This window comes from Pipistrellus kuhlii, unplaced genomic scaffold, assembly GCF_014108245.1.
Source record: "Pipistrellus kuhlii isolate mPipKuh1 unplaced genomic scaffold, mPipKuh1.p scaffold_m20_p_21, whole genome shotgun sequence".
Lineage (NCBI taxonomy): Eukaryota > Metazoa > Chordata > Mammalia > Chiroptera > Vespertilionidae > Pipistrellus > Pipistrellus kuhlii.
Window position 1 is genome coordinate 9,477,568 of NW_023425520.1, and position 15,072 is coordinate 9,492,639.

Consider the following 15,072-nt stretch of genomic DNA (forward strand, 5'->3'; position numbering starts at 1 on the left):
AAGATAGAAACATCGAGGAGAGAGAAACATCATTGATCGGCTGCCTCCTGCACATCCCCACTGGGGACTGAGCCCACAACCCGGGCATGTGCCTTGACCGGGAATTGAACTAGTGACCTCTTGGTTCATAGTTCAGTGCTCAACCACTGAGCCACACCAGCCAGGCAGTTTTGTGAGCTTTTGAGGGTGGGGTCTTAGGTTCTGTTGTCACTGGTTGTCCTATGCCTGAGAAGCCAGTCTGGGTGTCATCCATGGTCCCGTCTCTAAAACCAATTCCTTGACGCTGGACACAACCTCCACCTCATGCCTGAGCTGATACCTTAATGTGGTGGGCCATGTCTCACCCAGACATGGTTTTTGAGATGCTCAAAAGTCTGTTAACTCCAAGAACTGGAGCCCAGTCCAACCAATAAACCCCTTGTGTTCACTTAGCTACTTAAAAAACAAACAAAAAACAACATGAAAATCCCTCTCCGTGCCCCTGTCAACCTGGGATAACCATGAGGATGAAGGGCTGAACCTGGGCACAGAACTGTCCCCCCTGCCCACCCTGTCTGCCCGCCTGGCTCAGGAGCAGGCCAGCAGGGTAAGCCTCTGTGCCTCATGGGCTCCCTGGGCTGCGTTGGTCGCAGGCCCAAGCCGGGGCAGGGTCAGCCCGGGGCGCAGCTCAGGCAGGATCAGATGGAAAGGCCCCATCTCATTCCCATCCGTTTCCATCGCTGGAGCCAGCTCCCCATCTACTCAGGGAGACTGCAGAGGGCTGCAGGGAGGGGTGCTCTAACACCCCCAGAACGGGGCAACTTCCTTATCCTGCCTTTGGGAAGGGAGGAGGCCATGAGGAGAGAATAACAGGAAACCACCCCTGGCTCAGCAGCATCGGGGAAGTGGGGTCACACCCCCACACCCGCCATTTCCCAGCTCCTAGCTCCCCACCCGTCCTGATGACTCCAATCCTGTGGCCTCGGAGGCAGGACGGCGCACATGTGCATCTGACTTCAGCCCCAGCTCCCTGGGAACCTCCTGAGGCCCGGCCACCGCTCCTTCCAGAGAAGCAGTGGGACTGAGAAGGGGCAGCAGTTGGGTGGTGCTCACATGCTAGGCTCCCTAGTGTCAGGCTGGACAGGCTTCAGCAGAGACCCAGGAAGGCTTCCTGGAGGAGGGGCTGGGAGCAGCGCTGGCTGGCAGACTCCGGGGTGGTGGAAGGTGCTATCTGTTCCATCCATTGAGGCAGACACCAGCCTTGGCGGACGGAACAGACAGCATTGCCAGGTGGGGAGGAGCTGGAATGTTCACTTGACATTTTTTAGTCACTTTGCACTAAACAGCCCAGGTAGTGAAGCAGGCCATGGAGGTCCCAGGTGGCCCCAGGCTGCCTGCTGGCCCTTCCTGCAGCAGGGCCGGGGGGAAGCAGTTTTCCCTGCTGGCTGGGGTACAGGCTGATGTGAGGCTGCAGGAATGCGCCCCCATCCCGTGTTGTCCTCAGGGGCTGGCGGGAGGTGCTGGGTCACCTTTGGAATGCCCGGCGGCAGAGGAAGGCCTCCTCCGCGAAGGGCCAGTGGTCAGGGTCGCCACATACCAGGCCTGACTGGTGGGTCACAGCCAGGAAGCCAGCTGGGTGGGGATGGAGGGCCTGGGGGCTCTTGGCATGCTGCCTGTGCCCCTCACCACGCAGTTGGCCCCGCTGAAAAATCAGAGTTTGGACAGCACAGTCCCCAGAGGGGGCCAGCCCCACAAGTGGGAGCTGCACAAGCAAGGAGATAGCAGACCGAAACACAGGGCAAAATGTTGACAATTGGTGAAGGGTGGTACAGTTTATTACTTTCACAATTTCCGTAGGTTAAATATTTCAAATAGAACGTTGGAGAAATGCATTCACAGCTTTGTTGAGAGGTGGTATCTGGGCCCAGTCTTGGAGTGGGGCAAGTTGTGTGCTCTTGGGGAGGGGGCAGAGGTGGGAGGCCAGAGATGGGGCAGAGCTGACTCTGATGAGCCTGGAGGGGAGTGTGGGGCTGTGAGCTCTGTGAGGGAGAGTCCAGGTTATACATGGGGACCTCATGGACACAAGGGGTGTGCAGGCAAGCTGAGCCCAGTGCAGCTGGAGTGATGGGTCTTTAGGGAGACGTGGGGGTGAGGCTTGTGCACACACAGTTAGACTATCAAACATGCTGGAGGAGTGCCAAACAGACTAGGGGCTGGAATCTGGGAGTAATGCCTGGACTGCAGGCATGACTTGGAGCATTGGTTTGTGGACACTGAAATCAGGTGTCTGGAGAGCTGGTGGGTTGAGTGGAAGTGAGGAGGCTCCAAGGGGACACTCCTGACCCCACACTACAGGCCAGCATGGTTCTGCTCTGAAGCTCTCTGACCAGCAGACCTGGGTGGAAGTGACAGTGAGAAGGGAGCCCAGGCCAGCAGATGGGGGAGCAGGAAGCAGATGAACACAGCACAGGAGGGGCTGTGGCACTAGTGGCTGGTTTCAATCTGCCACCTTGCAGTTTCCTGGGTAGACCAGTTGTGGGTTTCACGAACAGTGAGTTATTTATAGGCTCTCAAAGTTTCCCTTGGGAGGGGAAGCAAACAACTAATGGGGGAGCAGGCGTTTAAAAACTGTGCTTGGTGTTAAGGGCTGAATTATGTACCCCAATATCCACTTGTGGAATCCCTATGCCCAGTGTGACAGAACTTAGAGATGGGCTTTAGGAAGTGATTAAGGTTAAATGAGGTGATAAGGGTGAGGCCCTGATCCCATAGGACTGGTATCCTTATGTGGAGCGACACCTGGAGTAAGAGAGGGCTGTGTGCACACTAAGAAGAGAAAGGCCCTGTCAGAAACCTGCCCGACAGTACCCTGATCCTGAATGTCCAGCCTCCCTTCAGGCTGTGAGGGAGATGGCCTGTGTTTAAGCCACCCAGCCTGAAGTGTTTATGTATCATGAGCTGACTGAGACACTTAGGAGACAACATGGAGATTTCCTGCAAAATTAAACACAGAATTGCTGTATGACCCAGCAATTCCACTTAGGGTATTTACCTGTGATACTGTGACTTACAGTGGAAGGTATACACTGAGTGGCCAGATTATCATGACCTCTGAATGCATAATAATCTGGCCACTCAGGGTATATTTGGTCTTGTATTATTCCTGGTACAGAGCTCCTAAAATCATGTGAATCTCTTGTAATGAGAACCATAAAGGAGTCTTTTCTTATATTAATGAAGTAACTTTTGGAAAGCCCTAAGGATGGGAGCTGGATACCAGGGAAGCCAACCAGGGTCAGTTCTGCCTCCTGACCTCCAGGGAAGAAAGAGGTGCTGGAGATTGAATCAATCACCAATGAGCGGCGATTCAGTCACTTTGTGCCAGTGTGAGGGAGTCTCCGTCAGCTTCCTCAGGGGATCTGGAGAGCTTCTGAGTTGTTGGAAGTGTGGAGAGGCAGGGAGAGTATTGGGCACAGAAAGCATGGAAGCCCCTCCCTCGCTCTTTCCCACACCCTGCCCTGCGCAGCTTCCATCTGGATGTTCTGAGCTATATTTACCAGAAGCTGGCAATATTAAGTAATGTTCCTCTGGATTCTGGGAGCCAATCTAGCAAATTAATGGAACGCAAGGACACGGCTGTGGGAACCTCAAGTTAGACAATGGACCTCCAGTGTGCGCACCTTTGGTGATCGGAAGTGCCCTAAGTGAGAGGAGTGTGAGAGTCAACAACACATAGGAGTGGATTTCCATGCACAATGCCAAGAGCAGACTCTTAAAGAGATATCTGCACACTCATGTCAATGCAGCACATTCACAATAGCCAAGGGGTGGAAGCAACCCAAATGTCCAGCATCGAGTTAGGTAAACAAAATGTCAGGGGATGTTATTCAGCCTTAAGAAGGAAATGCTGACACACTGTGGACAAGCCTGGAGGACATCGTTCACAGTGGCATCTGCAGTCACAAAAGGATAATATCACATTACTTCTCTCATATGAGTCCCCAGAGAAGTCAGGTTCACAGAGAGAGTGGAGTGGGGCGGGGGGATGCCGCCAGGGGGTGAGGAGAGGGGGACTCCAGTTTGATGGGTATGATGTTTCCATTTGGGAAGATGGGAAAGTGCTGGATGGCGGGGATGGCTGCAGGACACTGGGGATGCGCTTACTGCTCCTGAGCTGTGCACCTGGAGAGCGCTGAGGCGCAGTAAGCCAGCGGAAGCTGCTCAGAAAATCCTCCGCAGGCCGGGGCAGGCGCGCCGAGCCCGGAGCGGGATCCCACCCCGGGGGCCGGGCGGGGCGAGGGGCTGACGACCAGCCCGAGGCCCCGCCCATCCAGGTCCCCGCACTTGTTCCGCCCGCCGCCAGGGGCCGCTGTGGAACCCACCCGTGGCCGGGTCGCTCCTTCCCGCAGCCGCGCTCGCACCCAAGATGGCGGTCGCAGCGCTGTTCCGGGGCGCGGCTCCAGGGTGTGGCGGGCCTGCCTGGCTCTGGCGCCTGCGCGCGACCTCAGGGCACCGCCTGGCCTCTGGCTCGAGCGGCCACGGCAGCGACCCCGCTGACGGCGCGGCCTGGGCCTGCTTCCCGCTGGGCCAACGCGCCCTGGTGCGCGTGCGCGGGCCGGACTCGGCCCCTTTCCTCCTGGGGCTGCTGACCAATGACCTGCCGCTTCCGGTTCCTGCGGACGGTGCGGCCTCGCCCCCCGCGCGTGCGGGCTACGCCCACTTTCTCAACGTCCAGGGGCGCACGCTGTATGACGTCATTCTCTATGGGTGAGAGCGGATTGTGGGGAGAAGGGGAGCCAGAGGAGGCGCACCTGGGGGAAAGTGGGGAGTCAGAGGGAAGCGGACCACCCAAGCGAGGGGTGGGGAGCTGGGAGGAGGAGCATTTATGGAAGGGCACCGGAAGATGGGCGGTAGCCTGGGGGAGGGCTTCCGGCAAGGCTTCCATAGGTGGGGGCAGGGGCACCGAAGGGCGGGCCCTCGGGAGCTGTGGTGGTGGTGCTGTTGGTGGTGGTTCTGGTGGTTCTGGTTGCTGGTTACTGGTTACTGGTTGCTGGGCGGCCCTGCACCTGCCCTTCCCTCCGGTTCAGTCTTGCCCCGGTCGCCCTGTCTTCAATGCACGGAAAAGGGAGCCACGGCTGCAGGGAGTGGCTTCTGCGTGACCGGCTTGTGCCACGACTTTCCGAGTTCTGCGGTGCCCTCCGCACTTCCCTCCCAAATCCCCCCATATCCAGTGATACCCGTGTTTGGTGTTTTACATCAACCCGGCGACATTATCACGACCCGTTATACGGGACGGTCCTGGGACCGCCCACTGGCGCAGTTCCAGTGTGTGGCGCAGTTCCAGTGTGTGGTGCAGTTCCAGTGTGTGGGGAAGCAGGCTGGGCCCGGGAACCCCGTGTCCCCTCCGGTGTGGGCGCGGCTGCCTCTTTCTCGTTGGACTCGCAGAGGAGCTTGTTGAGAGGTGGACACTGCAGGTGAAATTGGACTCATCAGAGCTCTGCAAAAGTGGTCTTACCTGATGGTGTGACTGGAATAAAACTTCAGGTGCAAAGTTGCCACTGAGAATTGTGAAACCATAGCCTGTCTTCCTGAGCTGGCATTTCTGTTGAGAAGCTAAATGCCTTGTTTTGGAGCCATGAAAGCTTGTAGAGCAAGCATGTCAAACTCGCGGCCCACAACGAATATTTTTTAAAAAATATATATTTTATTGATTTTACACAGAGAGGAATTGAGAGGGATAGAGAGTTAGAAACGTCAATGAGAGAGAAACATCGACCAGCTGCCTCTTGCACACCCCCCACTGGGGATGTGCCCGCAACCAAGGTACATGTCCTTGACTGGAATCGAACCCGGGACCTTTCAGTCCACAGGCTGACACTCTATCCACTGAGCCAAACCAGTTTCGGCCCCAAACGAATATTTTTGAGGCCCAGCCAGTATAACAGTACGTAAGAGACATTTTAATAAAATTTTTTATAATATCCTTTGTACATTATTATTTTTTTATATTTTTATATATTTTATTGATTTTTTACAGAGAGGAAGAGAGAGAGTTAGAAACATCAATGAGAGAGAATCATTGATCAGCTGCCTCTTGCACACCCCCCACTGGTGATGTGCCTGCAACAAAGGTACATGCCCTTGACCAGGAATCAAACCTGGGACCCTTTAGTCTGCAGGCTGACGCTCTATCCACTGAGCCAAACCAGTTAGGGCCCTCCATGTCTTTTGATGGCTTATGATAGCTGATTTCTTTGTAGTGCCAAATAATACCGGTTGTAGCACAGTTTATTCATTTGTTCATCTACTAAAGGACATCTTGGTTGCTCCAAAGTTTTGGCAACCAAATATATATAAAAGGCTAATACAGTGGTGCCTCGCATAAAGAACACCTCGCACAGCGAACGCTGCACACAACGAACTTCATTTCATGATTCATACAACGAACTTCGTTTCACACAACGAAGTCGCCCGAGCTTCCACGACCGCTTTGCCTGAGCTTCCACGATCTCTGCCGATGTACAGTATTGCATCCTTCCGCGCAGGCACTGCAGGCATTCGTTAGTCACTGCACTTAACTTAAGCACGTATCGCGGCAATCGTTCTTCATTACGAATTAAATCACGCACGTATCATGGCAGTCGTCTTTTTAAGTTAAACTCAATATTTTTTTTATATCATGATGTATCTAAATAAAAATAATAACAAAATTTATCTTTTTTTATGTCATCTTAGCATATTTTATGCTACAGAACGAATTATTTTTTTTAACATGTATTGTTATGGGAAAACGCGTTTCACATAACGAACTTTTCGCATAACAAACTTGCTCCTGGAACGAATTAAGTTCATTGTGTGAGGCACCACTGTATGTAAAGGGTCCCCTTGGGAGTTCAATTGGGAGAACAGGAGTTCCGATCACTCACTATGATGTGCACTGACCACCTGGGAACAGCGTGGAACATGGCAGGTCACCAGCAGCAGCAGGCTGCGGTGGTGGGGTGCTGAGGGAGTGAGAAAAGGAGGAGGCAGGGAGGCGGGAACCTGATCCATCCTGATCGCCAGCCAGGCCTAGGCACCCTACCTGTGTATAAATTTCGTGCACTGGACCTCTAGTCATATATAATAAAAGCGTAGTATGCAAATTGTCCCCTCGACCAGGAGTTCATCTGGGAGTTTGACCAGGGGATGGATCCAACCTGGGGAAGGGAGGGAGGCCTAGCTGGCAGCCACTAGGGACCCTACCAGTGCACAAATTTCATGTACTGGGCCTCTAGTTATGAATAAAGCTGCTATAAACATCTCTGCAGGTTTTTGTGTTGGCATGTTAACTCCTTTGAGTTAATACCAAGGAGCACAATTGCTTGTAAGAGTATGTTTAGTTTTATAAGAAACCTTCCAAAGTGGATGCACCATTTTATATTCCACAAGCTCTTGTTGCCCTATATCCTCAACCGTGTTTGATGTTATCAGTGTTCTGGATGTTGACCATGCTAATAGGTGTGTATTTGTGACCATGTGTGGATACCCATGTGACCTTGAACAAGATGGAGCTACTCTATCACCACTAGGCTCCCCTTTTTGCCATCCCCTCAGCCCTATAGACCCTTCCCTGTTCTCTCTCCATCTCTGAGATTATGGCATTTTAGGAATGTTGTACAAATGATCACTGCCAATAATGTCCTTCATCTCTGTCCAGCTGGGACCAGTGGTCCATCCTGTCTCCTTGCTGAGAAGTATTCCATTGAGGGGACGAACCACAGTCTGTTTAACCTTTCTCTCACTGAAGGGCAGTTTGGTGTCATTTTTTACTATTGTATCTTATATAATAGAGAGGTAATATACAAATTGACTATCACTCCAACACATAAGATGGCTGCCCCCATGTGGGCACAAGATGGTCACCACAAGATGGTTGGCAGGGGAGGGCAGTTGTGGGCAATCAGGCCAGCAAGGGAGGGCAGTTGGGGGTGATCAGGCCTGCAGGGAGGGTAGTTAGGGGGATACTAGGCCTGCAGGGGAGGACAGTTAGGGGGGACCCAGGCCTGCAGGGAAGGGCAGTTAGGGGCAACCAAGCCTGCAGGGGAGGGCAGTTGGGGGTGACCAAGCCAGCAGGGGAGGGCAGTTAGGGGTGACCAGGCACGTAGGGGAGGACAGTTAGGGGCAATTGGGTTGGCAGGGGAGCAGTTAGGTGTCAATCAGGCTGGCAGGGGAGTGGTTAGGAGATGATCAGGCTGGCAGGCAAAAGTGGTTAGGGGCAATAAGGCAGACAGGCAGGCAAACAGTTGGAATCCAACAGTCCTGGATTGTGAGAATGATATCCAACTGCCGGTTTAGGCTTGATCCCGGTGGCCTAAACAGGCAGTCGGACATCCCTGGAGGGATCCCAGATTGGAGAGGGTGCAGGCTAGGCTGAGGTGCGCCGCCCCCCCCCCCCCCCCCCCCCCCCCCGTTTATGAATTTAGTGCATGGGGCCTCTAGTTATGGATAAAACTACTAACATTTGTGTACAGGTTCTCGTGTGAACACAAGTTTCCATTTCTCAGGTAAGGGCCCAGGAGTGCAGTGGTATCTGATGGTAGTGCTCAGGTGGTAGTTGATGTTTAGTTTTATAAGGACCTATAAACCCTTTTCTGGAGCTGCTGTACTTATTATTCCCACCAGCAACATTCTGTGGTCAGCTTCCCACAGCATCGCCAGCATGGGGTGGCCCTGTTTTATGTTAGCCCCCCTGACCACCTAGTGCTGAACCTGCTGGATTTAGTGTTTTTTGTTTGTTTAAGAGAGAGAGAGAGAGAGAGAGAGAGAGAGAGAGAGAGAGAGAGAGAGAGATTTGTTTCACTTATTCATTCATTGGTTGATTTTTATATGTGCCCTGGTCAGGGATCGAACCCACAACCTTGGTATACTCAGAGATGCTCTAATTAACTGATCCACCTGGCCAGGGGCTGTCCCTGCTGGTTTTGATTTTGTTTGTGACTGAGGAGTGATACTGAACTTCTTTTCCTGTTCTTATTTGTGTCAACTTCTCTGAACTCTTCTAGCTGATTCTTCTGGCTGCTCAGCTGACCTCATTTTTGACGTTCTGTGAGGACATGTGGAAAGTGAGGGGTCAGCCTGACTTGCTGTGGCAGGTCCTCCCCACCCTCCTCACCCTGTTACCCTGTCTGTAGTGGTCCTGTGGCAACTGGTTATGTGAGACAAGTGTGTGGACACCACAAGGTGTGTGCCGCTGAGATCGGGCAGCCAGGTGATAGGTTTTGGGGAGGGTCCGGCACCAGATGATGCCCCTCATTCTTTTCCCTGCTCCCATCTCAGCTGCCACCATTCTGGGACTTTGCTCAATCCACATCTCTAACCTGGACTCCAGCTGTGCCTGGATGGCTCCACCTAGCCCCGCTGTCCCCCAGTGCTGCACTAGCCTCTCCTCTGCTTATCTGTCTGAAGGAGCCCTGCTATCCATCTGGTCAGCGCGTCAGAAACCTGGGGGCATTTGTGTGGCTGTGGCTGCCTGGGGTGTGGGTTAGATGGTTCTCGGGTTTGCCTTGGGGAAGTGGGAGGTGGTGTGGTTGGGTGTGGCCTCGGCGCTCCAGAGGGCCCCCTCCCCACCCCAGCCCCAGGACCCTGGCTTACGGTGGCTTCTGGGGCTGGAGGAGGCAGATCTGTCCTTAGGGTGGGTCAGCTCCTTTCTGCCTCACCTTGCCTGTCAGCCACAATCTGCTGGCCCTTGGCATGTGCATGTCTGTGCCCGTGGCCTGGGTGGGAGGGGTGCGGAGGGGTCCTGCGGTGGCTGTGGGGTCTCCTGTGTGCACCGCACTGCACAGTGGGAACAGAGGATTGGGGAGCTGTGGCTGGGTTCTTTGTGCTGGTCCCCACGTTGTGACACCCTGTGAACCCTGCCCCATACTGTTATTGGTGGAAGTGGGGTTCTTTTTTAAATTTTTTAAAATTGATTTTAGAGAGGAAGGGAGAGGGAGAGAGAGAGAGAAACATCAATGAAAGAGAAACATCAATCGGTTGCCCCCTGCACACCCCCAGACATGGGACGGAGCCTATAACCCGGTCATGTGTCCTGACTGGGAATTGCACTGGTGACTTCGTGGTGCATGGATCAATGCTCAACCACTGAGCCTCACTAGCCAGACAGGAAGTGGGGTTCTTATGCCCCCAAAGGAAGATGAAATAGGAAGCTTTATTTCTGTACAATTACATCCCTGCGTTTCCAAAGTCCCATGTCCCTTCGTCCACTCATGGAAGTGTAGCTGGGGTTTCAGTAAAGCTAAAGCGAAGCAGTGTCCAGAGTTCCTTTCTGTGTGGGAGCTGGTCCAGTTCAGCATCAGGCTAGTTACAGCCCCTTAACCCATTGTGTGTGGGTCCCATGGCAGCAGGAGCAAAAGAGCCCCACAAGAGAGGGGATTGTATGTCCCAAACCTCTGTCCCTCCTCGCAGTGGCCACACCCATTCTGGCCGATGACTTCTCCCAGGTGTGATCGCAGGGAGAACCTTCCCTGTTACCAGCTCTACAGGGCATGCGTCTGTCCGCCCTGTGCCCAGTCCCTTCCCCCCTTCCCCAGGGTTTGCAGGGAGCATACCTATGATGTCTGGCCTCCCCGTCGCCCCTTTGCTGTTAGTAATTACAGGGTGTCAGCACCACAAGCAGTGCCCGCTCCTCCCACAGGCTCCCGGAGCACCCTGGCCCCGCTCCCGCCTTCCTCCTGGAGTGTGACAGCTCGGTGCTGGGCGCGCTGCAGAAGCACCTGGTGCTGCACAAGATCCGGCGGAAGGTCACGGTGGAGCCGTGCCCTGAGCTGCACGTGTGGGCCGTCCTGCCGGCCGCTCCTCAGGAGGTGGGTGGGGCCGCGCCACTGCCCGAGCACCAGGGCCCTGCCATCCTCGCCCGGGACCCCCGCACCACCCGCATGGGCTGGCGGCTTCTCACCCAGGACAAGAGCCCCGCCCCGGTGGCCAGGGGCAGGCTCAGGGACGTCTTGGACTACCACAGGCACCGGTACCAGCAAGGTGTGGGGGCACCGGGACCAGCGGAGACTGGCCGGGTGGAATGGGAGGGGCTGGAGTGCAGGGCCCAGTGAGACTGGGAGGCGCAGGGAGGAGCCAGTGGAGTGGGCATGGCAGGGGTCAGAGAGGAGGACTGAGGACCAGACAGCCCCTCGCCAGGGAACAGGGAGGTGGTGGCCGGCGGGCGGAGGATGAGGTGCTCTGCGGGAGGAGGGGCCGTGCTGGTCTCCCTTGGCTGAGCCCCAGCTCTGCAGGACACCTCAGCCTCACCTTGTTTCTCCCTTTCCACCCCACAGGTGTCCCTGAGGGGGTCCACGACCTGCCCCCAGGAGTGGCCCTGCCGCTGGAGTCCAACCTGGTCTTCATGAACGGAGTCAGCTTCACCAAAGGCTGCTATGTGGGCCAGGAGCTGACAGCCCGCACCCACCACACGGGGGTCATCCGAAAGCGCCTCTTCCCCGTGCAGCTCTCGGGCCCCCTCCCCGGGGGCGGCGTCCCCCCTGGCGCCACGGTGCTCACCGAATCTGGACAGGATGCCGGCAAGTACCGGGCGGGCCAGGGGGACGTGGGGCTGGCCCTGCTGCACTCGGAGAAAATCAAGGGCCCGCTCCACGTCAGAACCCCGGGGAACGGCCCGGTGGCCCTGACTGCATCCGTGCCGGACTGGTGGCCCACAGCCCCCAAGTAGCCGCCGCCCCCGCGCTCCCACAGAGGCCTCGGTCCCCGCACACCTGCGGCCGGCCCTGGAAGACATGCGTCCGTGCAAGGTCCCGAGTGTTGGTGGGACTCCCACGGCTGCGATGTCCGGCTCACCATGCGTCCACCTGAGCCCCACCTCTGCTGGCGGCTCTGTGCTGCGGGGAGCCGGAAGCAAGCCTTGCGCCTGCCCCCTCTTCCAGCATCCAGACAAGGTTCCAAACCATGTGCCTCTGGAGGCCTTTGTCCACCGGCCAAGGACAGGAGTGAGAGGCTGTGCCTGCGGGTCTTCCCCCGCTGCCAGCCTGCTTCAGGGCAGGCCTGGCCCCGAGGCGGTGCAGCCAGGGAGGGCAGGGGAGGTGGGGCATGTCTCAGGTCAGGAATCACATGTGGGGGGTGCGGTGGTCATGTCTGCGGGCGGAGGCACGGCTGCCCACAGGCACCCCAATCAGTTCTCCAAGTGCTCCTCCGCGCTCGACGCTGCCATGGGAGCCCCGGTGCCATTTCCAGGGCACTCCACTCCACAGCATCGGCTCTGGTGGCTGGGCAGCCCCTCCCCCCCCCCCAGCCTGTGTGCGGAGAGCGCTGCATGGCTCACCCCACTGTTGTGCCCAGGCCCCCTTTAGCCAGATGCCATCCTCCCACTGCAGTGTGACTGACGTTATGGGTGCCCCACTGTGCCCCAGAGTGAAGATTAAAGTTTGACTTATAAGCGGCTCATGTGGAATTCTGGTTTTATTTTAGTGGAAGGGGCTGGGACGTGGTTTTGTGCAGACTAGACATGTGGAGAAGGTCTCCCTCGGACAGCCAAGCACACCAGGTAAAATAGGTTAGCAGAGTTCCAGTCCCAGTTGGACTGACAAGAAGGTCTGAGGCCGGGGTTTGGGGGCTCGGAGCTCTGGTCTGAGGCCCAGGGCCAGGAGACAGCCAGGCCCACCCGGGAGGAGGGCCAGGTGGGGAAGGAGGCATTGTGGTGCCTGGCACAGTGTCAAACCCCTGCCGAGAACCCGCAGCCGAATGTAGGTTTGGAGTTGCCTCAGGGAGAGATGGGGAGCCTGTGAGGAGAAGGGGGCCCAGAGTGGGACTGGGCATTGCAGGTGAGGCAGAAGGGGTGAGGGAGATGGGGGAGGGCCCAGCCAGCCCCCAAGCACAAGGCTCACCCTGACGTAAGTCTCCTGGGGTGGAGGAATTAACCGTGTCAGCTTCTGGACAGGAAGGCATATAAAGGAAGGACTCTGGAGCCCTTGTGCCAACGGCCAGGGCAGTCGTTCTCGCAGCTCTGCCTCTGGCACCTTCTTTGCATCTGTTGTCTTTTACTGAAAATGGAGCCCGCTGGCTAGTCTTGACACCGATGCTGAGACCTTGGCTCAGGAGTCAGTTGCCCCTGTGTCTGTGTGACCCGATCCTACAGGCCAGCCTTGCAGGCCAGGCCGTCCTCTTGGGTGGGCGGGCATCCTTAGCCGGTTCCTGGGCTGAAGACGCAGGCTTCTCACTGGGCTGCGGTGCTGGTAGCACATCAGAGCCCCAGGCAGGAGTCTGAGTCCTGGGAACATGGGAAAGGAGACTAGCAAGCCCGGGTTTTCCAGGTAAACAAAATATTTTGTTCAGATTCCACATTGTAACTCAGTGCTCTTAGAAGGAGTCTGCCGCACGGTCAAACCACAGCAGCTTCCCCAGATACATGCAGAAGGTGTGGCCCATAGCGATTCTGGCGTGGCCTCCAAGGGCCAGTTGGGTCCAGTCCTCACATCTGCCTCAAAGTCATGAACCCTGCTCCATGAAAATCGGTGCAGGTACCCAGAAGGCTCTTAGCTAGTTTTCACATCTGCTTTAGCTTGTTTTATAAAAAGTGTAGCTCGGCTGGTGTCGCTTGGTTGGTTGAATTGCATCCCATGCACCAGAAGGTCGCCGGTTGGATTCCAGGTCAGGGCACATGCCCAGGTTGTGGGCTCGATCCCTAATAGGGGGTTGTGCAGGAGGCAGCCGATCAATGTTTCTCATTGATATTTCCATCTCTCCCTCTCCCTCCCTCTGAAATAAATTTTAAAAAACTAAAAAAATTTATGTGTACAAGTTCTGAAAAATGGTGATCATAATAATAATAAATAAATAAAAACACCAAAAAAACCCAAAATATTATAGTCCTGCAAGGTAGTGTTTTTAGGAGCCTGGAAGTGTAGGTGTGAAACTTACCATGGGAACCCTCATCCAACTTGAGCCTTCAGTAGGAAGGTTCTAAGGAATAAATAAATCTTTATTGCTAAAAAGTCTGAAGGAACCCAGAAACACTCAACCCCCAAAGAAACAAGGTCAACAGAAAACCCCACAGATTTTTAGATATCTATAACCAGACACACTATGAAAAATGTATATTGCTATACTTAAAGAAGTAAAATAAGGAATTGAATATTAGTAAGAGCAAAAGACTGAAAAAGAATCAAGGAAATTTCTAGAAATAAAATATTTTTGAAATCCATGGATGGAGTTTTTGAAGAATTGGGAAACTAAAACAATGACTCTCCAATGAAGAGCTGGTCCTAGAATGACCACAGACAGACAGAGGGAAATGAGAGTGGCGTGAAGGGCAGAGAGGGCGACAACTGATCCAAGGAGGTGGGCGTTACACAGGAGAGGAAAAGACAGGGGGCAGGGGTGGTGTTCACAGAAATAGTGGCTGAGGAACCAAGATGGTGGCATAGGGTAGACACCTAAAGGCAGCCTACCATAACAATTTTAAATTTACAACTGGAAAACAGAGCAAACATCGCCCTGAAATACCATACGGCTGGCTGAGTGGAAGCCTTACCATCTAGGAAGGGAAGAGAAAGGTCGCTGAGCCTCAGGAGCTGTGGAGGTGCGGAGATCTGTGCGGCGCAGAAAGGGCTGCTGCCGAGTTCGCTGCTGGCTCACTGCAGGCACCCAGAGAGGGCGGGCAGCTAACGCGTGGCTGGCTTTCTTGTTCGGGATAGAGAGTTAGAAACATCGATGAGAGAGAAACATCGATCAGCTCCCTCCTGCACACCTCCCACTGGGGATGTGCCCGCAAGCAAGGTACATGCCCTTGACAGGAATCGAACCTGGGACCCTTGAGTCCTTCAGGCTGATGCTCTATCCACTGAGCCAAACCAGTTTCGGCTGATCAGTTCATTTTAAATGGGTGTGTGGCGCACATTGCCCAGTGAGGCTGTTATGTCTTCACTTTAATAGTGATGGGCATTTAGGTTCTTTCCAAAGTTTCTCCATCAGAAGCAATCGTGAATTAAAAACCCTCTGTCCACCTGGGAGCTGGGTGTTCCTCTGGTTGCAGCCGTCAGACTATTTGCTTTTGTGCCTCCCAGAATTTCTAACCATTACACATTTTATCAAAACTAAGCTCCGGAC

At 54.8% G+C, this 15,072-nt stretch overlaps 1 protein-coding gene across 2 annotated transcripts; it reads left to right on the plus strand.

Moving 5' to 3' along the window:
• Positions 1-4,337: 4,337 nt before the first annotated feature.
• On the plus strand, positions 4,338-12,408 carry IBA57 (iron-sulfur cluster assembly factor IBA57). Of its 2 annotated transcripts, none has more exons than XM_036450381.2 (3): positions 4,338-4,746; positions 10,658-10,998; positions 11,292-12,408. In XM_036450381.2, the coding sequence occupies exons 1-3, from the start codon at positions 4,406-4,408 to the stop codon at positions 11,681-11,683; spliced, it is 1,074 nt and encodes a 357-aa protein (XP_036306274.1). In that variant the 5' UTR covers positions 4,338-4,405; the 3' UTR covers positions 11,684-12,408. The 2 variants fall into 2 exon arrangements, with proteins under 2 accessions (XP_036306274.1, XP_036306275.2); XM_036450382.2 differs by lacking the exon at positions 4,338-4,746 and adding an exon at positions 9,298-9,445.
• The last annotated feature ends 2,664 nt before the right edge of the window (positions 12,409-15,072 follow it).